Source organism: Octodon degus, unplaced genomic scaffold (assembly GCF_000260255.1).
Source record: "Octodon degus isolate 3935 unplaced genomic scaffold, OctDeg1.0 scaffold00137, whole genome shotgun sequence".
Taxonomy (NCBI): Eukaryota; Metazoa; Chordata; class Mammalia; order Rodentia; family Octodontidae; genus Octodon; species Octodon degus.
In genome coordinates this window covers 5606434-5631844 of record NW_004524713.1, presented here as the reverse complement: position 1 = coordinate 5631844, position 25411 = coordinate 5606434, and the positions used below count along the sequence as shown (strand labels likewise).

The window sequence follows — 25411 nt, the reverse complement described above, 5'->3', positions numbered from 1 at the left end:
CCGCCGCCGATGTGCCTGGTGGCCGCACGCCAAGGGGGACCCGCGGACGCGCAGCCTCGCGGTAAGGAGCTCGGCGCAGCGGGCGCCGCCGGCCGGGACAGCGCCGCCTCGCCCGCACGCTCCTCTTCGCCCGCACGCGCCTCCCTCCGCAGCGGCGGAACTTAGGCGGGACGAGCGCCGAGGGACGCTGCAGTCCCGGGGGCCGTGCGTCTCGGGGACCGGGCGATCCGTGCCTCCGGGGCAGCGGGAACCCCATCGGGGCTCCCCACCCGGGGGCGCGTGGGTGACAGGTCGCGCTTCCCTGCCCACAGCCCTTCTTTTCCCCGTGCAGCGGCTGAGAGGGAGGACGGGCAGGGCGTTTGAGATTTTGCTCACGTCCGAAGTTGGGCTGCGGCTGCTCGGGACGGGGGCGGTTGGGCGTCCGGGCGACAGAGGAGCGGAGCGCTAGACCCCAAGGGGGCACTTCTGCAAGCTTTTTTCCCCCTCCTGAACACTTTTTTTAAAAGCCAACGGCCGCCTTGGGAGAGGCCCTGGCGCATGAATCACCCTCGCTTCCTGCCCCCGCCCGGTCCCGCGCCCCGCGCGCGGGGCGCCGCGGATTTGAACTGGACGCCGACGGGAACCCGCAAAAAGGCATTTCTTTGCAGATGTGTTTGAATCAGCCAATCACGGCCCGCGGGGGCCTCTCCGGGATGATGGGGCGGGGGTGGGGGCCGCCACGGAGGCCCCCGCTCAGTCAAGTGGGGTGCGGCGACCGGGCTGGCTCCCAAAGGCGCAGTGGGAGAGGAAGTGTCAGTTTGTGAACCTGCTGCAGCCAGGCCCCTGTAGAGCCCCCGGGTGCCAGGTGGCAGAAGACAGGACTTCCCATTGCATGCCCTGCCCAGTTCTGGTGCTCTCTGCCCTGAAGAAGAGAGGAACTGGGTCGGGAGACACATGGCCACCCTTCTCCGGGAAGCAAAGACTTCAGCAGTGCCTTGCCCACCCCAGGGCCCCTTATACGCACACCTATGTATTTAGTTTCACATATTCATTTACACATACGCTGCTATAGGCATCCATTGACACAATCTTATTAGGAGTGCACACACACAAACTTCTGTGCAGACATGGACAGAACTTTCCCAATGGACAGATAGTCGTGACAGCAGGTGCCCAATGCCTCAGAGAGGGAGGAGACCAAAGAGATGTAGGGAACCAATCAAGGCTGTTTGGCTACAGTGAATAGGGGGGTGAGGGAGCGGGGGAGGGGGGTGCGGCAAGCCGGTGTGCCTGGAGCCAGCTGAGCCCAGACAGGAGGAGGGAACACTGACATTAAGGAAGCCCATATGGTTTCTGGGAGCGTCTGGAAGAGAGGCAGGAAAGCAGGACTGGCCTGGGATGTGGTGGTAAAATTCCAAAGCCCACGGGCCTAGCACAGGCTCAGAGAAAAAGTACTTAAGGGGTGGATGAATGAATGGCCCAAGCCAAAAGGGCTGAGCCCGAACCAGGGCAGGGGGATGGAAAAGAAGACACAGAGCAGGGGTCATTGTGCTGGAGGCTGGCCAGCTGTGACAGCTTACTGGTTGGAGAAGTGGGGGGCGAGCAGTGTGCTAGGGCTCCTGAGGATGATGGTAGCAGTCTTGCCCGGGAGAGAAGGCAAAGTGCAGCAGCACATCTAATAGGATGGGGAGAGCCAGGCATGGGGAGGCTAATGGGGCTGGCAGTATTGCTTGGAGCAAATGCGTATTTGGGTAACAGGATGAGCAGGTTAAATACCCCAGAACTGGTATCCATGAAATGATCCCCTAACTGAGAACACAGAAGGTGGTTACAAAAGATGCAGGTGGCCAAGTCTACGCTAGTTCGCAAGCGTCTCAGGTGTTTTCCCTCTTAGGGCTGGATCTCAGAGTAAGGGTGGGTGCATCTGCTTAAGAAGAGAGGAAACCTCAACCTACTGGGGCAAGGTTACAGTTCAAGGGTCCTGGATAGGGATCCCTGTTTTGTTGGTTCACAGACTCATTCTCCTTAGAAGTGGCAGGTTCTAGAAGTGAGAGAGCAGGACTTAGAGTCAGCTCACCTGATTATGAGTCAGGCCTCTGTCTGCCATCTGTCACTTCTCCTTGCCATAGCTGTTTTCCCATCTGCAAAATGGGAATACTAATGTCTTCCTCCTGTGGGGTTGTCATGAAGATTCAGTGAAATAATAAATGTGTCTGGCACACAGCGCTGATGATAGTAATAGTAGGGATAGTAGGTTTTTTTTTTTTTTTTTTTTCCTTTCCCTGATGGACTTTCAGGAGCAGGGAGGCAAGAAGTAAAATCCCTGTTCTTTTTCTCTTCAAGTGTCAGCGGAAGCTGATGGAGAACCGAGCTCTGGATTCAGGGACTCGCGACTGCTATGGTGCCACCAGCCACCTCCCCAACAAGGGGGCCTTGGCTAAAGCCAAGAACAACTTCAAAGACCTGATGTCCAAGCTGACGGAGGGCCAGTATGTGCTGTGCCGGTGGACAGATGGACTGTATTACCTTGGGAAGATCAAGAGGGTAAGACTTCCCTTTCTGGTCCTTCATCCCAGGCTCGGCATCTCTCTGTTCATCTCACCTAGTGATGGGGGATTCCTGGGGAGTTCTCCTTATGTCCCTCATAACCAGAATTGAAGGTGGGAGGAGCCAGAACCTGGTTTTTCCAGGACCATCCTGAGGGCCAACACTGTCCAGTCAGCTTTTTAGAAGAGTGCTCTGAGAACCCACAGAGCAAACAGAACCAGGCTGGAGAGGAGCACAGGTGACCACGTGGCCTGTTTGTCTGCCTTTGGCATGGCCAAGTCGCCTGCCAGCCCTGGCTGTCAGCTCCAGAGTTAGGAGCACAAAGCTGTTAACTTCTTCCCCCTCCAGCTTAGCCCTGCTTTCTGAAGCACAACACAAGAGGGGAGGACGAACACACTCTAGCTGGGCTCTAGCAGCCACTCTCTCACACTGTTCTCGCCACACTCCAGGTCAGCAGTTCTAAGCAAAGCTGCCTTGTGACTTTTGAAGATAACTCAAAATACTGGGTTCTATGGAAGGACATACAGCATGGTGAGTACTCCTGACACTGAGGATACTCCTACCTTCCCCGGTCTCTCTCTTCCACTACCTTCAGTGTTTCCTTTTCTCCTTCCATCTATTATTCCTGGCATCTGTCCTGGTCTGGTCCATGAACCTCACCCTCACGATGATCAATCAGATTGCCAGACATGTGACAGCTGTCCTCTCCCTTAGGGCTCAGGGCTAATGAGGGAGGCAGGGCAGATGGCTCAGGGAACTGCAGAGAGCGCTGGGGCTGGGTCTCAGGCCTGTGTTTCTTTGCTGCACTTTGTCTCTTGCTGCTCCAAGTCTCAGTCTGTAGTGGCTAAGAATGAGGACAGCTGGCAATCAGAGTTGAGCAGCGCCCCCACCAGCATGTGAAGAAAGCTAGTAAGCAGCTCTATTCCTGGAGTAAAAGCTGGAGAAAGACCGAGAAAACTAATCAGTCAGGCAGCATTGACGGTGAACGTGCCTGGGTAGGCCTCAACCTGCTTTCAGGATGGAGAGGGAGCTGGACTGGTTACCATCCTGGCCAGAGAGCTGATGTTGTCTTGCAGAGATCACAAATTTGTGGCATTTTTGCTGCCGTTCTTTCTCCCACGCACATGACAGATGTCAACAGTCAGCCCTGACACTCATTTTTTTAACAGAGCTCCAAGCAACTACTACCGGAGTTGGCTTAAGAAAAGAAACCTGTTTGCCATTTATCCTCACTGGAGAACAGATGCAGCCCCTTGGGAGGAAGAGGCAGGTTTTAGTGTCAGATAGGCCTTGGACTGAGTTCTAGCTTTGCCTATTACTAGCTGTAGAGCCTTGGGCAAGTAACATTATCTGAGTTTCAATTTCTTTGAAAGAAGGTAATGAAGGTCCTGGCTTTATAGGGTGATTAGGAGGATTAAATAATCCATGTGACATACACAGCTCTGTGCTCCTGAGTTACAGGAAAGCAGTTTTTAAAGAACGTGTTACAGTAAAAGATTCCAAGAAATCTGCCAGCTGGAGACCTCAGAACAGAGTTGTTTGGTAGTGCCACCTCCAGGAACTTGTAGTCAACAGAGACTAATTCCTTCTCTCCGCCCCGACCCTAAATCTGTAATATACAAATCCCAATCTGTGAAAATCTTCTCTCCTACATGTCTTTACTGAACACAGCCTAAGGACCCAGATGGAGAAGAAACACAGTTCACCTTAGCAGGGCTTCTGTAGAAGGCCCACTAGGCACTATGGAGAGACTAGAGTTAATGTTCAGCCCAGGAACAGCTGTGTCCCCAGCTGGGCGCCTGCTCCTCCTGGTTACCACGGTGGCCCTCTCCTAAGATGAGAGCACAGATTGGGTACCCTGGAGCTCTCACCATTGTTTCAGTAAGCTATTGAGAACTTAACTGAGACCAAAGTGGCACCACTTGCCAGGCTCACATTCAGGAAGAGGTGCAAAGGTCCTTGTTTGGTGCATTATTCCATAAACATGTCTTGAACACCGATTCCAGGCCATATTCCAGATGAGGTCCAGGGATACAGAGATAATGTGAGAGTGTGTTTGCCTTTACAAAACTTTCAGTCTGCATAGGAAATAGGATGAAGTGCACATTGAAATGTATTTATACCACGTCCTCTCTCCTCTCTTCTCTCTCCCCTCTCCCCTCTCCCCTCTCCCCTCTCCCATCTCTCCTCTCTCCTCTCTCGGTACTGAGAATCAAACTCAGGACCTTGAGCTTTCCAGGCAGGTGCTTATGGTGCTGAACTATGTTCCCACCCCCTACTTCTCTTACAGACATAAAAATGTTTATTTTTTAACAACAACAAAAAAAAAAAAAGAAAAGAAAAGAAAAAGAGATAAAAAGCAATCCTAAAAGTGTATCAACTGATCATCAAATGTGGGTTTCATTTATATCTTGATTTTTAAAAACCAAAATTATGATATTTTTGAGGGACAGAACTGTGACCACTAACTGACATTTTGATACTTAGAGGCAGTAAAGGCTGAGTTCTGATCTTTCACAGATATAGCCTAAGTATTTATGGGAAAACGATTGAGATCTATATCTTCATTTAAAATAATGACAAGAAGGAAAAGTGGGTTGGACTCTAGTCAAAACAAGATTAGCCAGGAGTATAACTGTGAGACCACAGAGTACCATTATAACATATTATTATTATCCCATAATAAAGGCTAACATAAAAATGTTTAACAAAACAAGTTAAAGTATGCAGGAGGGGCTGCACAATGTGGTCAGAAGAACAAAGGGCTTGAGGCCAGATAGCCATGGGTTTGAACCCCAATTCTCCTAGCTAGGCAAGGGACTTAGCTCCCTTGAGCCTCAGTTTCCCCATCTTTAGATGGGGCAGTTATAACTGGCCTCTTATGAGTGGGCTTTAAGATTTATGCAGTGGGCTCTGCGGCCCGATGTGGAGTAGAAGCTCAGCCCCTCCACTGCTTCTAAGTCTTCTCTTTCCTGTGAGCCGGACCTGAGCCAGGAAGCCTGTTTTTCAGCTGGCGTTCCAGGGGAAGAGCCCAAGTGTAGCATCTGCCTGGGGAAGACGTCTGGGCCGCTGAATGAGATCCTCATCTGTGGGAAATGTGGCTTGGGTGAGTGGGTGGGCAGGGCCCTGAAAGGGCCCAGCCTGTGGGCCCCTGCTGCATTGGCCTCTGATGGGCACTGCCCGACGTGGCTATGGTTTCAGCTGGCTTCCTGTTTCTCCCAGAGCCCCAGGGTACAAGGGAGCCAGTCTGTGAATGAGGACCCAGGGAGGTGACCTGAGAAAGTACATTGGGGTTTGCAGCTTGGGGCCTTCCCAGGTGGACAGCATGGGTGGGAAAGAAAGAAGGGGTACAGGTGCTAAAGCCAGACCTTGGCCGGTGGTTGTAGTTCCCAGGGTAGATACCAACTTGGCTAAGTGGGCATCACAGCCAGTCCCCTGGCAGCTGGCAGCCAGTGCTCCCTCCTCCCAGGGCTTGCCTCAGCCCTCCTACTAGCCTTGTTGCCTTTGGGCCAGTGGCTTCCTCACAGGCATTCGCTACCCCCTCCTCTGCCATAGGTTACCACCAGCAGTGCCACATCCCCATAGCGGGTAGTGCTGACCGGCCCCTGCTCACACCCTGGTTCTGCCGACGCTGCATCTTCGCACTGGCTGTGCGGGTGAGTCTTCTGTCCTTTCCTGCCTCTTCCTGTGGGGAGCCCAGAGGCCCTTGGGCTCAGGCCTAATGGCCAATCACAAACAAGAAGCTCCAAGCAGAAGACCCCCAATGAGGCTTTTCAGACAGGAGATGTCTCAGCCTCTGACCAACAGTATGTGCTTGGTTAAGTTCTGGAGCTTCCCCAAACCTTAGTTTCCTCAGCTGTAAATGGACATAGTTATGGTGTCAGTAGTAGGAGGCTCCTTGTTAATGGTGTTTACTATTTAAAGTCCCATAATGCCCACATTCATTGTGTTCGTAGTGGTCCCTTGTATTATGCATGCCTATTACTGTCAATACTATTATTAATGGAGATCCTTCTGGGACAAGAGGAATTGAGAAGCTCCTTTTGTTCCTGACTCCCCTGGGATACCTGCGTTTGCCCATCCTGGACAGCACTCTCTTTAGTAGCTGTGTGCTGACTTATGTGGCCCAACCAGAACCAGCAGGTGACTTGGGCTCTCGTCTCCCCCCAGAAAGGTGGCGCGCTGAAGAAGGGAGCCATCGCCAGGACCCTGCAGGCCGTGAAGATGGTGTTGTCCTACCAGCCTGAGGAGCTTGACTGGGACTCACCCCACCGCACCAACCAACAGCAATGCTACTGCTACTGTGGTGGGCCTGGAGAGTAAGCTGCGAGGGTGGGAGGGCAGGCTGTGCTGTCAGCAAGGGGGTGGGGCCACTGAGGGTGGGACCCACCAGATGGTTTGTAGGAGGGTCCCTAGAAAGGCAGATCAGCTTGGGGAGCATCCTACCACCAGGGCAAGCCAGAAAAGTCACCAAAGGATCTTGGAGAGGTGTGATCTGAGGTAAAGCTCTGGCTGGCAGGAGCCGAAGTGAGAACCTGAAGATTAAGGCCAAGAATGGGGCTCCTTGCGGCGTCCAGCACTTTCCCTGTAGCGGGTCCACAGAGGGCGCAGAGGTATTATTTTGGAACCCCATCGGAAGGAAGGAAGTACTGAAGAGTAATGAAGTGCCCAGGCCTCACACTGGGTCCAGATCCTCCCAAGATGTCCAGAGCCCAACCTCTTCTTATGGGCTCCGTGTGACCTAGGAGTCTGAGTTGTCCTACTATTTTCACCTCATGTGCTTGTTGTGAGCCATACAAAGGCTCACACAGTGCCTGGTACTTGATAATCACTTAGAAAACATGAGCTGTTGGCGGTGATGCTGCTGTAGTGTGGGGGTTAAGATGGTCTTCACTGTAAGAGCCAATTAAATGGGGAAGCACCTTTTCCCTAGCTAAGAGCCAGCAGGCCTATGCTGGGGTTCTGTGGAGGGAATTCCTGCTCTGCTGGGGGGCCAGAGTTTGATCAACATTCTTGGTTCACCTGGGTCTTGGCTGACTGCACCAGACATTGTGAAAGGACCTGCAGACTTAAAGACCTACAGATGGGGGCTTTGCCCTCAAGAAAACAGCCTTTGGCCCCTCTAAGTCCAGCATCTCACTACAGTTCCTGTCACAAGAACTGAAGGCCTAGTGTCCTGCTGGCTTCATCCCAGGGGTGCTGAGATGATTGAGCACTTGGGAGGCTAAAAACAGGAAGGTCACTATGAGTCCAATCTGTAGTGAGACCCTGTAGACCATGTACTAAATACACTTAAAAAAATAAAAACCCTGAAGGTTTGAAAGCTCAGCTCAGCTCAGCTAGGCAACTCAGAAAAATCACTTAAACTACTTCATGGACTTCTTACCTTAATTGCCCATGAGCTTCCCAGAGTGTTGGGAGGCCTGATGGATAACAGCTGGATAGTGCTTAGCGACACCTTTATAGCACTGAGGCAGTGCTTCTCCCTGTTTAATGGCTGAGGTTAGAAATGCATCTCCTGGAGGCTTCCCCCCAAAGGTCCAGTCATTCTGAAGGGGACCAAGGAACCTGCAATGTTAATCTGTACCACACCCGACAAAGGGTAAAAATAGCATTAACTGTTGTTAATGGAATACCTGGCTCATAGTCACTGACTAGTTGTTGAATGGCCATAAAAGGGCAGATAACAGTAGTGGATGAGTAAAAGCAGAGGTAGGCCTGCCCCCGGTGGCGTACAGGACACATCATTCTTCCACTAAGTCTCTCAGGCAAACCTGTCCTTGTCAGTGATGTTCGAGAAACTGTGTGTGGGTGGGGGAGGGGGAAACAGTCCAAAAGCTTGAGCTCCAGCATGTCATGGCAGGAAGAGCATGGGCTTTGAAGCTGGGGACACTGGGATGAGCATGGGCTTTGAAGTTGGGGAGACTGGGATTTAAATTGCCATCCTCCACCTGCTTTGTGAGTGACCCTGAGCGAGCCATTTTAACCTCTGACTCATCTATACTTTGGGGACGGTGGCTTACCTTTCACAGATGGTAAGATCCAATGGAGTAGTATGAGTCTGGCTCCCAGGACGTGCCCTGGAATAGACTAAAAGCACTTGAAAACTGGCAGTTCTCTTGTCTGTCTGGTAGAGGTTAAGTCTGGTTGAGAATGCTTGCTGAGCCTCATGCCTGGCTGACCTGGTTCTTCTGTCTCCAGATGGTACCTGCGGATGCTGCAATGTTACCGGTGTAGGCAGTGGTTCCACGAGGCCTGCACACAGTGCCTCAATGAGCCTATGATGTTTGGAGATCGGTAGGTGCTCCTTTGGTCTAGCTGGGCTATGAGAGTCAGGTGGTGATGGGACAGGAGGGATGGAGCAGCAAATGCCTGCAGATGGCCTGCCAGGCTCCACACAAGGTGGACGGCAGTTATGGTAACCTATAGCCGTGTACAGGGAGCAGCTCAGGGTGAATAAGGCCCCAGCTCTCCGATAAAGGATGTGCTTGGCTGCATTCCTAATTGCCATTGACTTGTGGCATACCTTAGGCAAATCCTACCCTTCCCTAAGCCACGGTCTCTTTAATGGTCTGGGGAAGAAAGGCTGACATCACAGTCCCTGCCCCAGCTCTGCCCAGAGTTGTAGGAGCCATTGGGGAAGTGGATGATTTCTGTCTAATAGAATTGTGCTCCTGGGAGATGTTCTATATGTCAAACCAGATATTCCGTGTTTTGGGTTGGAGTCTCATGCTGTGATTGTGTGTGTATGTCTCCAAGGGAAGACGGTGACTACTACAGCACAACCTAGCTCAGCTTGTGAATTCAGCCTGTGAACCCCAGGGCTGTATCTGGGGGAAAGGGGGTTGAGAGTAGGGGCATATTCTTTGTTCTTTGTCCTGCCCTGTCCTCACCCATGCCCATCCCTGAGAGGCCACCAGCCCCAGCAGTGAAATGCTGTGGGAAGACAGGTGGGAAGTGAGGGGGCTGGCCTGGGCGGTGGGTGTGTCAGAGCCCTTCCCACCAGAGGCCCCTTTGCCTCCCACAGGTTCTACCTTTTCTTTTGCTCCGTGTGTAACCAGGGCCCAGAGTACATCGAGAGGCTGCCCCTGCGATGGTGAGAGGGTGGGGCTCGGCTCCAGCTCATGCTGTGCTTTCCCAGCCTGCCTGTCCCTCTTCCCTCCAGCTTGTCCCTGCTCCTCACCTGGCCCATCTCCTTGCCCTGTTGCCTAGGGTGGATGTGGTTCACCTGGCCCTCTACAACCTGGGGGTGCAGAGCAAGAAGAAGTACTTTGACTTTGAGGAGATTCTGGCCTTTGTGAACCACCACTGGGAGCTCCTGCAGCTTGGCAAGGTATGCAGGGTGGCCAGTGTGAGTGGCAGAAGTCAGGGATGTTCAAGTGGGCTCACAATGCATGCTAGGGCCTCGGTGTGTCCCGAGCTGCTGTGCCGAGTCCTTGCCTCCAACTCAAATTTTGAAAGTTGGCAGTTGTTGCCTCACCAGCTTGGTCTCTGGGATCTAGGATCATGGGTCCAGTCTGGGCAGAGTGGGCTTTCTGCTGAATCTTTTGGAGCTCTCCAGAGTTCATGGCTAGGATGGAAAGTGGAGTGTGCCTGCCCCCTGCTGATCCTGTTCTGAATAGTGGTCTCCAGAGGACTGGGCCACAGCACAGATCCATGCAGTGAGGTAACAGAGATTTAGAGAATGTCAGAGCTCAGCAGAGGTAGTCAGCTGCTAGGCGAGGGCCAAGCTAGAGCAGGAGCCATGACCTTCATGATCGCTTCTGCCATGGGGGTGGCACCCTTTGAGCCCTCCTGATGCCTTCAGCATGGTCTCTGCTGTTGCAGAGCCAGGCATCTTCTCCACTGACTGTCCCAAACTCTACTCTGATGAGACAAAGGATAAAAGAAAAAGTACCCTTTATGGCTTTGCTTTGAGTTTTATGTAACATTTTCACTTAGAGCATTTGGTCATTTATGAATCATACCTGTAATAAGCTTTAAAAAACAGTTAGCATTATTAAAAATATTTTGCTCTGGACTGGGGAGATAGCTCAGTGGTCTAAGCTCCTGCCTGGCAAGTGTAAGGACCGAAGTTCAAACCCCAGTACCGTATGCTGATGCACACCTGTAATCCCAGCACTGGGGAGGATGAGATAGGAGGATCACTATGAGTTCAAGCTGTGTAGTGAGACCCTATACCAAATATATAAAATGAAAGAAAAAGAAATTGGCAAAAATAATTAGGAAGTGAAGCTAAAATCCATATTCTTATGTCATGCTACCTAGAAGTAACTAGAAATATTTCACAAATACATTTCCTTCCAGTCTCTTCTATATATATATTTTTTTCAGTTTAAAGGGTTTAGATGCTATAGTAAAATAATTTTAAATCATTTCCTTACTGTTGAGCATAGTTTTTCCCCACTCTTGTTGTCCAGCACTGTAAACACTTTTGCAAAGCTTTTGTTACTAAAGTTTTTGTTGTGTTCCATATTATTGTTTATATTTTCATTGTCACAGAGATCAAGCCCAGGAGCAATCTACCATTAAGCTACAGTGCCAGGCCTTGGTTTTTCTTTTTTTTCTTTCTTTTGAGACAGGGTTTCACTAAGCTGCTCAACTAGGACTTGATCTCACAAACCTCCAATCTTAAGCCTCCCCAGGGGTGTAGACCTCTGGGAATGGACAACCATTCCTGGTGGAGAGTATGAAGCTCTTGAAAAGTTTAGGCCAGAAGTTTGTCTCTCCACATACAGATGGGAACATGACATTTCAGGACTCAGGAGGGGCAGGAGAAGGGAACAGCAGGGCCCTGCAGAATGCACAGGCGGGGTCTCACTGTCCTGCTGGCCTCTTCTCCCCTAGCTCACCAGCACTCCTGTAACAGATCGAGGACCACATCTCCTCAACGCTCTCAACAGCTACAAAAGCCGGTGCGTGCAGGGACAAAGGGAATGCCTCAGCCGCGACTGGAGGGACTGTAGTCTGAAGGCTTCCCCTGCTCATACCCTTTGCCTGACCTGTCTTTCTGCCTGTTTCTCTCCCCTTCTTTTTTTTTTTTTTAAAAACTTGAGAATTTAATTTAATTTAATTTAATTTATTTATTTTTGTGTGTGTGTGGCCAGCTCAGCCCACCAGGGGGCGGGGCTGGCTGGCATGTGGTGCTGGGGAATTGAACCATGGTCCCTGTGCTTTGCTAAGCTTGTTCTAAGTAGGTGCTTTAGACCACTGAGCCATCTCACCAGCCCCTCTCCCCTTCTCTTTGACTGAATCATTCCTTCCCATGCTTTAGAGTCCAGGGGACAACGGGCATCAGGGCTCTTCCTTTGCCAGGCACCCTAGCACCCTAATTCACCTGGGTACTGGGCTCAGCTCCATAGGGGAGGCCTCCTGCTCTCTGAGAGACCCTCCTGCTGAAGCCAGCTAGGGTCCTGGGCCAGGCACTGAGTGGTTAGATAACCGTCTCTCAGGTGCGCTGCAACCTCCTGACCCATCCCCCTGCCTGTGTCCTCCCCTTGGGCTCTCGGAACCCAGAGCCTGCTACATCCCCCACCACCGCAGGAAGTGCCTCGACTCCTAAGCAGGTATTGATGGTCTTTTATGATCAGGCCCTGCCTACTTGTCTTCTGTCATTGTCCCTTTGCTTTGTTGCCTTGGTTACTTTTCTCTCATTGTTGAGACAAAATACCTGGCACTCGAAGTTAAAGAGGGAAAGGTTTATTTAGCTCACAGTTTGTAGAGGTTTCTGTCCATAATCCCCTGGCTCCAAGGCAGAGTGGCTTAGCAAAGGGGGATTACAGAGGAGAAGTAATTAATTGTAGGCAAAGAGAGCCAAAGCAACAGGGAAGGGGCAAGACATGCTCTTTCTGTTGCTTATATTGTATCCAGGCTGCTGGGATTAGGGCGGTGCCAAACCAATCAGTGGAATGACGTAGAAATCACCCACCTTAATCCTAGCATTGCACCGTGAACCAGTCACACAATCTAGATTCAGCCTCCTCTGAGAAAGCCCCGCCTAGGACTGCATGAGACTGGGGGACATCTGGCATCACACTGACTCCGGATGCAGCCACTGTGCCTTTGGCTCCCTCGCCCAGTGTCCTTGCGGGGGCTCTGCTCTCTGCCTGGGGTGTTCTGCTGTCCCATTTATTCATCCATTTTATCAATGAGAACTTATTGAGCTGCTGTGGTAAATCTGTTCCCGTGCCAGCTCTCCTCTACCTCTGGCAGAACGACACACTCTTAATTCTCCTGCTTTGCATCCAGCACAGCCCACCCTTCAGTGAGCAGCCTCTGGTCTCCCAGGGGACAGACCGCTGAGGGCAGGCCTGGACCTGAGCCATCGCTGTAGCCTCAAGGCTGCTCGGCCAGTGTTAAAGGAGGAGGAGCCTAGCAGGGTCTCTTCAGTTTTGAGGGAGAATGAGATGGGGGTATTGGGACCCTAAGAGTTCCACTGTGAACTGACACTTTCCTGTAAGAGGCAGCCTTGGAGCTGGTTGAAGGGGAGAAGAAAAGAGAGGAGAGGAGCAGCAGGAGCTGCACACCTGTTGGAGGGGGCATTTACCCTCATCTGCCACATTCTCAGCTGGGACCCATCACTTGGTGGACTTGGAGGAATTCGCATCCTCTGAGGCCACTCTGGATTATGTCAGGAGCCAGGAGAGCCCCAGAGGCTTGTGTAACACTAGCTCCCCCTGAGGATGGACTGACTGACTCCAGGACATTCCCTCCCTGTCCACCCCCAGGTTTCTCTGCGGCAAGGAGATCAAGAAGAAAAAGTGCATTTTCCGCCTTCGCATCCGGGTCCCACCGAACCCACCGGGGAAGCTGCTACCTGACAAGGGCCTGGCACCAAGGGAGAATGGTGCCACCTCCTCTGAGCTGCGTAAGAGAGGAAAGAGCAAGCCTGGGTCAGTGCTTGGGGACCCAGGGCTGGGGCTGCGGCCAGACTCGGGTTCTCTGCTCCCAGCGCCTACACCCAACAGATGGGCCATGCAGTGGGCCCACCCAGTCTGGTGGCATCCATGTAGCTGAGAGTCCCTATAGCCAGCTGCAGGCACCTGGAGAGGGCAAGTTAGTGGCTTCCAGGCTCCTTCTGCCATTACCCTCTGCCTCATTCAGGGGAAGCCAGATCAGGGACCCTGCCTGCTGCATTCTGGCTGGACAAAGAGAAGGGGGCACCGGAGTGCATTAAGGCACCCCTGCCCTCCTGGCTGAGCCTGCCGCAGCCTCCTGGGTGTTGGTGCAGGGCCTGTAGACACACATGACCTTTTCTCTCTCTGCTGAACAACAGGCCCCCCATCCCTCCCTCCCCAGAGGATGTGTCCTCCTCACAGGCCCCGTTCCCACCACTGGTGAGGCTCCTCCCTCTGGGCCATCCTCTGGCCCTCAGGCTCTGACTGGGCCATCCTCTCCCTTTTCTGTCTCCACAGTTTGTTGCCTCACGAATTCCAGCAGCAGAAAAGGCGAGTTTATAGAAGAAAAAGATCAAAGTTTTTGCTGGAAGATGCTATTCCCAGTGTTAGTTCCTTGTTTCCTTTTCACTTTCACACGCAGGGCCAGCACACACAGAAAGCAAAGTCCCCCAGGCTCAGGGGACAGTCCAAACTCCCCATCACAGTGACAGAGAAAAGCAGAGCTCTCCGGAGACCATTCCCTTACCTTCCCGAGATCTCTTTGAGAACCCAGGGACTCCTTGCCCCCGCCTGAGCAGGTGGGGAAACTCTGGGCAGGGTGGCGCAGTGACATTCCCGTGGGTTGCCCATCAAGGTAGTGTCCAAACCCAGCCTAGAACCAGAAGCCTAGGGCTTGTCTTCTGCATCCCTAATTAACCCCTCCTGGTGAACGTGAACAGTAGTATTAACCATGCCTCATCTCCCAGCACTTTACAGTTTACAAGGCACTTTTCCAATCATATTTATTTAACTTCATTATGCTTCCTGAAACCTCTTAAGAATGAAACAGGGAAGGGGTTGCCCCCATCTTATACCGGGGTGACTGAGGCCCAGAGAGATCTCCAAGGGCTGGAGACAAGACCAGGACTAGAACTAGGTGACTTGGCTCTTTGGTCAGGACAAGGAATAGAAGGAATTGGCGGGTCTTCACCCTAGCAGCCCTGGCGGACAGTGGACAGCTTGTGTGGCCCTCAGCTGGGGAGAGGGTATGTGGGGAGGCAGATTCGACACGTGCTGACACAGCCTTCTCCTTCCTGTGTCCGCAGAGTGACTTCACCTCGGCCTGGAGCACCAACCACCACCTGGCCAGCATATTCGACTTCACGCTGGATGAAATTCAGAGTTTAAAGAGGTATCTGAGGGGCCCGGCAGAAAAGGCTGCTGTGGAGACTAGAAAGGAACTGACGGTGGAGGCTCCCCACACACCCCAGCGTGGGCAGGGCTTTGGAGGGGGACAAGGGAAAAATCATTGATTTCTCCCATTCTGAAAGAGTGGGGCCTCCTTCGGGGTCCACATTGCATGGGCCCACAGGAGGCTCTTTTAACACTAGCACTTTCCTGCTCCCCAGAGCAGCAGCCAAGGTGGCTGGGTGATGGCCCCCTCCCTCCTGTAGCACTTGTCACCTCACACAGGAGACCCAAATCGCTTGGTGGTCCCACCCTTACGATGCAGTTTGATGCCCCTCCTCTTTACACCTGTCCCTTTATCTGAAATGCATTCTGTCCTGCTGTCCCGCTTCTGGAAACTCTGGAGCCTGCTTCCTCCAGGAGGCCTTTGCTGCCCCCCCCCCCAGGCAGTGCTGGACACCTTCCTGTGTCTGCCCACAGCACCCAGAGGAGGGAACTATACCTTTATCCTCTCATTCCAATGTCACTGAAGGTTATTCATTGCTCTGGAGATTATGGAGGAAGGAGTGAGAAATTTAGATTTAGAGAAATTTAGATTCATTGCTCTGGAGATTATGGAGGAAGGAGTGAGAAATTTAGATTCAGAGAGACCTGTGCTCCAAACCCTGCTCACCAGCATAAGTGCTTTAGCTAGGTTCCTTGACCTCTCTCAAGCTCCTCATGTTCTCTCCAAATGAGTACAAATGGAAGCTCTTCATCTACAATGGAAGCATAAGTGTCTTGTGGCTCATCAGATATTGTCGCTAGAGTGCCATACCACCGGGGAGAGTGGGCAGGGAAGGCTTTCTTAGCTCCTAGACTTTGAAGGTGGGGCGAGTAGAACACGGACAGGCAAGTGTGCTGGTGGGCAGCTCAACAGTGGGCAGGTGGCCTCTGCTAGGATGAAGGGTACATAGCAGAGGGACAGAACAGGCCTGAAATCCCAGGGGACCCCAAGAGCCAAGATGGCAGGACCTTGCTGGGTCTGGCTAATGTTAGGCTCACTCTCTCCCCCATCAGTGCCAGCTCAGGCCAGACCTTCTTCTCAGATGTGGACTTCACTGATGCCGCCAGTACCTCCGGCTCCGCTTCTACCAGCCTTTCCTATGACTCCAGGTGAGATTCCTGGGGCACTGCCACTACTAGCCCATGCCCCCACTGTCCGAGTCTCAGCTGGAGGACTTCACCTTTTGCCTAGACATCTCTGTCTAGGTGTCCTTGTCTATAATTTTGTTTTGTTTTTCACTGTTACAGGCTGAACCCAGGGTCTCGTGCATGCAAGGCAAGCACCCTACTACTGAGCTACACCCCCAGCCCTGTATTTTAGTGTCTTTCTGTTTCTTTGGTTCTCACTAAAGCTTCATTCAGGTCTTGACTTCCATTTCTAAGCATCTGAGAACATACGTGCATTTCTGCCATACCTTTTCCTGTGTGGCATGGGAGTCTTTACCTCATAAGCCCTGTCCCTGTTCCTGCTTGTCCCAGCTAGCTCTACAGAAGCCCAGGTGAGGGCTGGGGCAGCCTAAGCAGGGGCTCTCTACTGTACTATGTGGAAGGCACAGAAAAGGACAGGAAGACCTACACCTGTGCCGTCCTCGAGCTCAGAAAGATACCCTGCTTTAGAGTCAGACTACCTAGGTGGCGTCCTGGCCCTGTCACTCCCAGCTGTTCATTTCTTCCCTGGACCCTCAGTGGCCCACCTAGGACTATCATGAGCTCCCAGTGCGATGCACCCGTGCCCAGTGCCCGGCACTGCTCCTGGAACCTACAAGATTGTCAGGGCAGGAAGCTGCTGGTTGTTCCATCTCATTCCCACCATCTTTCTCTTCCCCTGCCTGATACAGACGGACAGTGGGCAGCCGCAAGAGGAAGCTGGCAGCCAAAGCGTACACGCCCCTGCGGGCCAAGAGGCGGGCAGCTGAGCTGGGTGGACGCTGCCCCTCGGACAGCAGTGCCGAGGTGGCTTCTGGCCCCGAGCGGCCAGATGAAGGCATCGACAGCCACACATTTGAAAGCATCAGTGAAGATGACTCGTCCCTGTCCCACCTCAAGTCCTCGATCACCAACTACTTTGGTGCAGCGGGGAGGCTGGCCTGTGGGGAGAAGTACCAGGTGTTGGCCCGGAGAGTCACACCAGAAGGCAAGGTTCAGTACCTGGTAGAATGGGAAGGGACCACCCCTTACTGAGTGCCCCTTGGCGGGATGCCAGGAGTCCTAAAAACCAAAGGAGGGACAGCAGAAGCCATAGGCTGCCACTTTCCCCAGGTGGGGTGGGGGAGGGAAGCAGGACAGAGCTGCAAGTGCCAGGCCAGAGGCCCCATGTACCTGCTCACCAGCCAAGGCCAAAGCCTGCACTGCCGCTTCACCAGCCGTACTCTCGCTTCTCATGACCTTCATCCCATGCCTGGGTCTGAGGTCCCACTGGCTGGTTCTCAGTGTCTCTCTACACTCCACGCCCCTCAAACTCTTTGTCCCTCTGGATTCGTGTCCCGTTGGCTCTGTAACCCACTTCTCCTCAGGCTCAATCCTTTTGTCCCTGAGACTCAGTTCCTGCACCTCTCACCCCTCGTGGGTTTGTGTGTTTACACATCCTCTATGTGCACATCTGTCCCTCCACTGGATCCCTCACACCTCACCCCTGGGCGTCAGTCCTCCCTGGAATCCCACTGGGAGAGTGGCTGAAGGTGGAACTTCTCTTCCTCCCTTTCCTGCCACTTCCTCTTGCTCCTAGAATGTATGTGTGCGTGTGTGTGCACGTATGTTTGTGGGTGCCTCTGGGAAAACCCCTGTGGCAGAGACACTGGGACCCAGGGTGTGGGGCATGCAGAGCTGCAGGTGGCATCCGCATCCGGCCTCATCTGGAAGAAAACCAGAAGGGGGTGGGGTGGGGTGGGCCCTCATTTTAGCTGCTTGCAGAGACGTTAGGAAGTGACTCATTTGATTGGAAAATGGAAAGAAGTGCCTTGATGGGAGTGGGGGCAGGGGTACCAAACTGGCACTAGCCTTGCCAACTGCTGCTGTGGCCTCCAGCCTGGTGGGGTTTTGCTGACTGCCAGCTGAACAGCGAAAGGGGAGAAGAGTGAGGGCAACAGCAGGGCTGAAGAGCTTGTTTGTGCACTCCTGGCCCTGCCCCCTGCCTGCCTGTGAGCACCCCAAGAGATCTCTGACATAGGTTAGCCGGCCTCTGCCTTAAACCTCAGCTCTCTAGTGCCTTTCAGAGGGATCTCGCCTCCTCAGCACAGCCTGCTACTCGTCACTTCCTTGGTACTGCCAAGCAAGCAGGGACAAGTAGGCACTGGGCCCAGATCTTAGCCCCACAGCTGCTGCCACTGAGCCCCCCAGATGGGGCCAGGTGGGAGGGGAGCTGTTGGGTGGTGAGTGCCCAGCGCAGCGTGGGTGTGGAACCTGGGATCCAGTCTGTGGTTTCCTGCTGGCCTTGGAGCACAGCAGGCTCACAGGCCTTCTCTTGGACTCCTGAGAAACCAGCCTGGGTGGGGCCTGTCTCAGCACCTTCCCTCCTTGGGCTTCAGAGAGACTGGGCCGGAGGGGAAGAGGGGGGAGGGGAGCCCACTTGGGAGGACAGCACAAGGCCTAGGAAGGTCACCTGAACCCCCCACTCTAGCATTTCATTGTTACCAGATAATAGCTGCATTACTGCCAACTGACCTTAATAACCTGTGCACCTTCTAAAAGATCATGGTTTTGAATTGCTGCTTTTAACAACATTTGTTATATTAAAGTTATAATTAATGTGTCTGATTTACAATGTAAAACTTCTCTTTGAAAAATCCTGTTTTCCTCATAGCAGCTGTTGGATAGCAGAAGGAACTGGCTCTGGCTCCTGTGGCTTCCTGGAGGACAAGCTTAGGAGGATGGCTGGGCCCTGTCCATTGGCTATCCTGTCACTTCTCCCACTTCCTGCAACATACAGCGATATTCCTGTCCTTAGTGCCACAGAAAATCTGGAAATGTTTTTACTCTTGAGTCTGACCCATGGTGGTGGCTGTTGGTGGAGGGGGGTTGCTGAGTAACACAGAGAAAAGATGGAAAATAGACCCTATTAAAATGTGTAAGTACAGGCACTACAAACGTCACACCCAGGCACACTGTCCTAGAAATGTGAACTAGTGTGGTACAACCTGGCTATGCTGTAGCCTGTACCCCTTCAGTGGTCCCAGTAACACCTGGCTCCACATGTGTGTCAGGAGGGTAACTTCATATGTATTACTGATGATTACTTTAAGCCTCTAAATTTAGGGCAGTTTGGAGAGAAACAGATTGAAGGAACAGACAGGTCAGCTGTACAGGAGATGAAGGACAAGAGTGCAGTTGAATTCTAGTAATTCTGGGGTGAAGCAGCGCTTGTTACTCCCCAGTGCAGGTCTTAGTTGTGTTACTAACAGCTGCCTGTAAACACCTGCATTAACTGCCACTCCTGCTGCTTCTGCCTTTAGTTTTCCTTGGAATAGAACCACAGTGGCAGCTGGGGTGTGTGTGGGTTATTCTTTGGGCTGAAATCGATGGAATGAAAGAAATGAGTGATGCTAGGTGTTGAAAGACTTTGATTGTAGTCAAAGGTCTGGTCTACAGTGAAGAGCTCTAGCCCCTCAGAAAGCCTGTGGGCCTCTGGGCTGAAGAATGCCTCCTTTGTGGTCTGGACTAGTGCTTCCAAATTCATAGCAAACATTTTACCTTTGCAGTTGTGGAACAAGAAATCAGAACCCTCAGAAATTCCCAAACTCCAAGTTATTCTTAACATATTTTATTCCTCAGACTTTCTTTATTATCATAGATATCTGAAAATATTTTGTTTCATAAAAAGGCATGATAAAACTAGTATTTATGAAGGACTGCAAAGGAGATTTAAAAAGACTAGAAAATGCCAGGGATCATCTACTGGATGTATTAAAATAGTACTGTAATATTTGAATAGCCTAGAAAGGGTACAGCTCATAAAATGAACCAGGTGTCTAAGTTGCCAACTTAAGAATTTATTTTGCTTCCAAAGTTTATTTCTTGGAATGCCACTCATAAATCTATATAAAGTATGTTATGCACATAAAATTACCTACATTGACTGCAGCAGACAGGGCCAGATGCATACATTCCTGTCGTGGCAACAATGAAAAGCAGGACTGAACAGATGGCGATTGTTTCTCTTAACATGCTTTTATCTTGGTTCTCTCTCCAACTCAGCATGTTGGTGTTCTGTGTTCTTTGTTTTTAGCTTGATGAAGGTAGATTTTTCAAAACAGTAATGTTTTTATATTAATAAGCTTTAGTATTTACAGGATAATCTGATACTTCACTTCCTCAATTGATTTTTCTAGAGATTCTGGATTAAAAATACACATTTCCTAAGAAACACCAGAAAGGGATTTTCACATGGAGGTAATGGTCGAGGATCTTGCTCCGGCTTCCGCAGTGTCCTTCCGGGAAGGCAGTGTGGGTCGGTGACCAGACCGTGTACACTGGACTTTCACAGATCCTACAGTCACTGACCTCTTCTAAATTTTGTCTGTCATCTGTGAAATGGATCAAGTTGCAGATCCTTGGTGAAGAGTGAATGACACAATACATGTGTAAACCCTAGGCGAGCTGACACAGGAAAAGAGATGTTTTAAAAGCTAACACTTTTTCTCTTTACAATTGACTACATCAGGTTCCCTAGGTCTATAGGGACTTTATCTAGTTTCTTTGAACCAAAAGGAGTAAGAACATTAGTTTAAGATCCTAGACTCAGTTTCACACCCTAGGTCTGCTGCTTACTTGAAGTATCCTATGCTTTCTGCTTTCGGATTTCACCTACCAAAGGAGGATAATGAACAAGGATAATGTCTAAGATCTTAGAAGACAGTGTTATAGGGCAAGAAAGACCCAACCTGAAAGATTCCTGGGATAAGTTTATATTCTCTAAAGCAAGAATGAATTTTAGGAACAATGGAGGTTAAGAGCAGAATATATTTATTGGGAGAAAGCTATCCAAGAGGGACAGAAGGTGACCCAAGTGGCTTGGCAAGGAATCTGCCTTTTCCAGGGATTTTATAGAATAAAACATGAGGTGGGTCTAAGGTGGAAAACATGGGAACTCCCAAGGTGGGGTCTGAGGTAGAACAAAACTGGCCAACCAGTAAGATTACAACTATAATTACTCAGGTAAAATTGGTTAAACAGGATTAAATGGGGAAGTGAGTCATGTAGCAAATGGACCTGAATACAGAACAGGGGCTTTTCTTGTAAGGGATTAGGTTAGTGACTCTTCTGGCTTTTTCAAGGTGACTGATACCTTGAAAATCACCTAGAGTATCAATCCCTGATGTCCATCCCCAGGAGATATAGGATTAAATAGGAGTATATTTAATCTTTTGTCTTGAGGTCTGGCCCACAGTCAAAGTGCCTGTCTCTCCCACAGCTGCAAGGTATCTTGTCTTCTATAATGGGTCCCTTGAGGGCCTAGCCCTGTCTTGACTATAATATTTCTCTCATTCCGCTGCCAATAATAGAACAGCACCTTGCAGACAGTACTGGTATTTAGTAAGTGTCACTCCTCCCATTTCCTGTATTAGTCAATTCAATATTTACTCAAATGCAAGCCACCAAAAAATGTTCTGCTCAGAACATTGCATAGAAACTAAACCCATGAAGACCACAGAAACATCTCCTTTGAAATTAGTCCCTCTTTAATAAAATTCAAGAAAAAAGTTATTTTGCCAATTCTACAACTTAAACTGTGTACTGTAGAGAAAGCTTTTGTCATTTAAATCCTTAAAACGTCAATTGGGAAGATAGCTGCCAAATTCTGTACCGCAGTAAACAGATTGTGACATGCCCCTGACCTTGAGCAGGTCACCACTTAGCAGCACAAGGCCAACAAAGTAATGCACAAAGATGAAAGGAACACCAGGGCAGAAGATAGTCCTTGTAGCCAGGGAGCCAAGCCTTGGATAGGAGCATGTCACAGGTGCTCACATAGAAGGGTATTCCATCCAGGCAGAGGGGACCACATGAACACAGGAATAACAACACATGATGCAGGGGAACCATTTGTCTGAGATGATAGAAGAAGTAAACTAAGGCAAGGTTCTAAAGAGCCTTGAAGGGGCTGGGGAGATAGCTTGGTGGTCTAAGTACCTGTCTGGCAAGCACAAGGTCCCAAGTTCAATCCCTGGTACCACATGCTGTGCTGGCCCTGAAGCCCTGGGTGTGGTGCCGCACACCTGTAATCCCAGCACTGGGGAGGATCACTATAAGTCCAAACTACATAGTGGGACCCTTATCTAAAAAATAAAATAAAAACATTTTTAAAAAGGGCCTTGAAAACTAGACTTAGAAATTGGACTTTATCATAAAAGTAATATATGCAATCAACAAGAGACTATGATACATTTTAGTGTTTACTTTGTACAAGATTTGCATGTGTCAGAAACTGATCTATTATAAAAATATGGGACATCCCCATTACCTGCTCTTGCCCTCTCCACAGGCAGCTCCCCAAGTCCTCACTGGTGTCCTCTGGACCTTGGCAGGACCTCTGCTCACAGTTCCTACCAGGTTTCCATAGGTGGGTCATCGCCCCCATCTCCTACTTGGGAGGACTAAGGTGAGGGGTGCAGAGCAGGGGTCAGATGCTTCCCTTGCACTCTGCCCCTCTGAGAGACCCACAAACCACAGCTAGCTATGGATCCCAGCCCCAACCGCCTATGGTCTCCACCAAATGGACTCACTTTGTGACAGGTTCATGGACAGGGCCTGGGTCAAGTTTCTCTTTTCACTAGTAGGACTCAGCATTTCCTGCCTTCCCTGTGCTCCTCCACCTTGGAACTGACACAGCACGCGCTGACACAAAAGTGCCAGGTGTAACAACACGCCATTCCCTTCCTGGGCATCTATACAGTGCAGTTTTCTTTAATAATAAAATGGAGACTATCTTAGAGCAGTGGCTTACTAGCCTTTGACAAAGAAAACCTTCAAAAACAAAACCCAAATTTTACAAGGGAGCTCAAGGGCTAATGAGCCAAGACACAGTGCACTGAAAGGGTATAGATGGGGAAAAAAAAAAAGGATATAGGTGGAAGCCTCTAGCCCTCACCCCAGCAGCCCCTGGGAGTTTCTGCCAAGCTCCAGGGCTCTGTAAGGCAAATGTGCAAAACATAAGCCTAGCAGGTTCCCGGGGCTATTTCTGAGCAGGGCACCAGAACCTCCTGAAGTCTGTCACATCAGACTAAGAAACAACCAAGACAGTGCCAGCCCATGAGACCATGCTGAAGCCCTAATCTCCAGTGCCACCTCCTCAAGGCTCTGGAGCAACAAAAGCCTCTTTAGAAGAAATAATCCTGCTGATCTCTGAAATTCCACCATTACAATCAATCCTTTTAAATACAGCACTTGTTAGTCCCTTGAGGTGGCATCCCAACCACTTCCAAGTAAACAAGGTCATTGGATCCGTTCCTGCCCATCAGAAGCAGGGGAACAGCTTCTCCCTAGGTATCTGAGAGTCTTGGGACTAAAGATGACAAACTTCACCCTCACTCCCAACTCCTGCAGTCTGTACAACCATCCTCGCACTCCCGCCTCTGGCCACCTTGAAACAAGCAGCACTCTGAGACAAGTCCCACTGGGTTCTTTCTGGCCTGACCTTCTCTTCCAGCCTCAGGAACCAAAGACTCTCAGCCAACACAGGTTCGTTGCTGCTCTGTGCTAACAGGGACAAGGAAGCCACAGATCCTGGGAGGCAGAAGTAGATCACTCTTCCCAGAATGCAGCTGTGCAGCAGAAGTAGATCACTTCCCAGAATGCAGCTGTGCAGGACAGAGGTGGTCAGCAAGATGCACAGGAAGATTCACCCGCTTGGTCCTCCATGCTCTCCTCAAGCCACTTTAGATACTGCACATCTCCTTGATCCATGGGCAGACTGAAGACCTCTGGGATTGCAAAAGGATGCACCAACCTTTGGAAAGAGCGACTGAGATCAGACTCTACCCAGGTGGTAAAACCCCACTGACTGGCTCATCAGAGGCCTTCTAATCTGCTAAGCCCTCCTCGCCAGCACCATAGCCCACTTCTCCTGAGTCCAAGCTGCCATGTGTCACCAGATGTGAGCTGAGTGATAGTTTTAGGCGTCCCATAGATACAGGTTCAGATCCTGAGTTTGCCCTTACTAGCTGTGTGGCTATGGACAAAAACTTTCTCTAAAGGTCACTGGGTAAAAAAATAGCACCTACGTGATTGAATGGATGAAAACTAAACAGGCCAAGTAGACAGAGAACTTGTCTAGCAGCTGATTGGCAGTCGCGCTCACCGGAGGTCAGTGACTTTTCATCACTGTCACCCCTGCGTCCCTGCCTTGCTCAGGGCCAACACTGTGCTCCTCCCCACCCAGACTGGGCTCCTGGCTCCTGTTAGTTGGTCCAAAGCCTCTCTCTTGAAGGCCAGCTCAAGCATGGGCTCTTCCAAAGGGTCTTCACTGACCCTTGGCCCACAGTAATCTCTCTTCACTCCTTCATTCTTCTCTCTTCCTGTTTCCTGGGCCTTGTCACACGAGGTAAGCTCTCTGCACTCTCCAGACTAAGGAAACATGAGGCTGTGCGCTTCCAAAAAACTGTTAACATTACTTTACTAATCTTTTTACTATGTTCTTTGCCTGAAGGTGTGTTAGAAATGATGGGTAAAATTACTGGTGCCTTAGTGTGAGTCAAGACAGGGCCACCAAACTACTCACTGTCACTGTATTCTTTACCATCATACGCACACATATGTACTTTTAAGTGTTTTACTTAACAGCTTTGAAGTGGTAAAGATTGCTATTTTTACTAAAGCTCAGCCCTTCACTTAATATTTTTAATATGTTTAATATTCTCAGAGGAAGGGTGAGAGGTACACATATAGCACTTCTGCTGTATACCTAGGTTCAAAAGTTAGCCAGGTATTGTGGCACACACCTGTAGTCTTAGCATTTGGGAGGCTGAGGCAGGAGGAACACAGAATTGGTCAGCTTGGGTTGTATAGCGAGTTCAAACCCAGCCTGTATGTAGCAAGACCTTATCTCAAAAAAAAAAAAAAAAAAAGCTGCCACAGACTTTTGTGTATGAGTTATAGGCTAAATCAGATAACTTTTTGTTGGGACATTTTTATGCTGAAGCCCAAGTTACCATAATTTGTCAGGTTTACAAGTAATGGTAACTCTAGATAGTATTAGGTAAGCCATTTTCTCAATTGAGAACCAAGCCCCTAATTCAAATGAAGACTACTTACATAATTTATTGCCATTAATGTTTTGAAACAAAAAATTAGGATTTTTAGAAAATTTCAGTTTTCTAAAAGCATAACATTGTCCTAAGATGGTTCTAAAGAGATCTAAATGGCTTATTAAGCCAGATTTTTGGGGAAAAAAAAAAAGAGTAAAATGATGTCATTTTGTTTTGGGAAAATATTACTTTATAAAAATGCATGTTGGGGGGGCTGGAGAGATGGCTCAGTGGTCTAAAAGCACCTACTTAGAACAAGCTTAGCAAAGGATCAGGGACCGCAGTTCAATCCCCCAGCACCACATGCCAGCCAGCCCC

General features: G+C 50.4%; 2 protein-coding genes across 7 annotated transcripts in view; one reads left to right on the top strand and one right to left on the bottom strand.

Moving 5' to 3' along the window:
* Positions 1-6: 6 nt before the first annotated feature.
* Positions 7-18594, top strand: Phf19 (PHD finger protein 19). Of its 2 annotated transcripts, XM_004641474.2 has the most exons (15): positions 7-61; positions 2323-2523; positions 2976-3057; positions 5537-5632; positions 6082-6182; positions 6697-6845; positions 8728-8823; positions 9554-9622; positions 9739-9859; positions 11374-11441; positions 13254-13418; positions 13941-14028; positions 14729-14814; positions 15870-15965; positions 16694-18594. In XM_004641474.2, exons 2-15 carry the CDS (start codon positions 2338-2340, stop codon positions 17034-17036), a joined length of 1746 nt encoding a protein of 581 aa, XP_004641531.1. In that variant the 5' UTR covers positions 7-61; positions 2323-2337; the 3' UTR covers positions 17037-18594. The 2 variants fall into 2 exon arrangements, with proteins under 2 accessions (XP_004641531.1, XP_023557371.1); XM_023701603.1 differs by lacking the exons at positions 7-61; positions 2323-2523; positions 2976-3057; positions 5537-5632 and having other exon boundaries at positions 6130-6182; positions 6701-6845.
* Positions 18595-19569: 975 nt separating this feature from the next.
* The window catches only part of LOC101571400 (protein CutA homolog), a 24757-nt gene continuing 18915 nt past the window's right edge, over positions 19570-25411 (bottom strand). For 4 of the 5 annotated variants that reach the window (XM_023701572.1, XM_023701574.1, XM_023701570.1 and 1 more), the window contains exons 6-7: positions 23634-23796; positions 22086-23597 (exon numbers count right to left, since the gene is read on the bottom strand). In XM_023701572.1, the coding sequence (XP_023557340.1) occupies positions 23667-23796 (130 nt within the window). In that variant the 3' untranslated portion in view covers positions 22086-23597; positions 23634-23666. Of the gene's footprint in view, positions 20448-22085; positions 23598-23633; positions 23797-25411 lie in introns of those variants that run through there. The other variant, XM_023701571.1, reaches the window with a different exon arrangement.

What these genes read in the sequence shown, in the direction of transcription:
- Phf19 (XM_004641474.2), top strand. Translation starts at nt 2,338, where the DNA reads ATGGAGAACCGAGCTCTGGATTCAGGGACTCGCGACTGCTATGGTGCC. An exon ending in TCTTCGCACTGGCTGTGCGG is followed by an intron (nt 6,183 to 6,696) that starts GTGAGTCTTCTG and finishes GTCTCCCCCCAG; the next exon opens with AAAGGTGGCGCGCTGAAGAA. An exon ending in TGGAAGATGCTATTCCCAGT is followed by an intron (nt 14,029 to 14,728) that starts GTTAGTTCCTTG and finishes CTGTGTCCGCAG; the next exon opens with AGTGACTTCACCTCGGCCTG.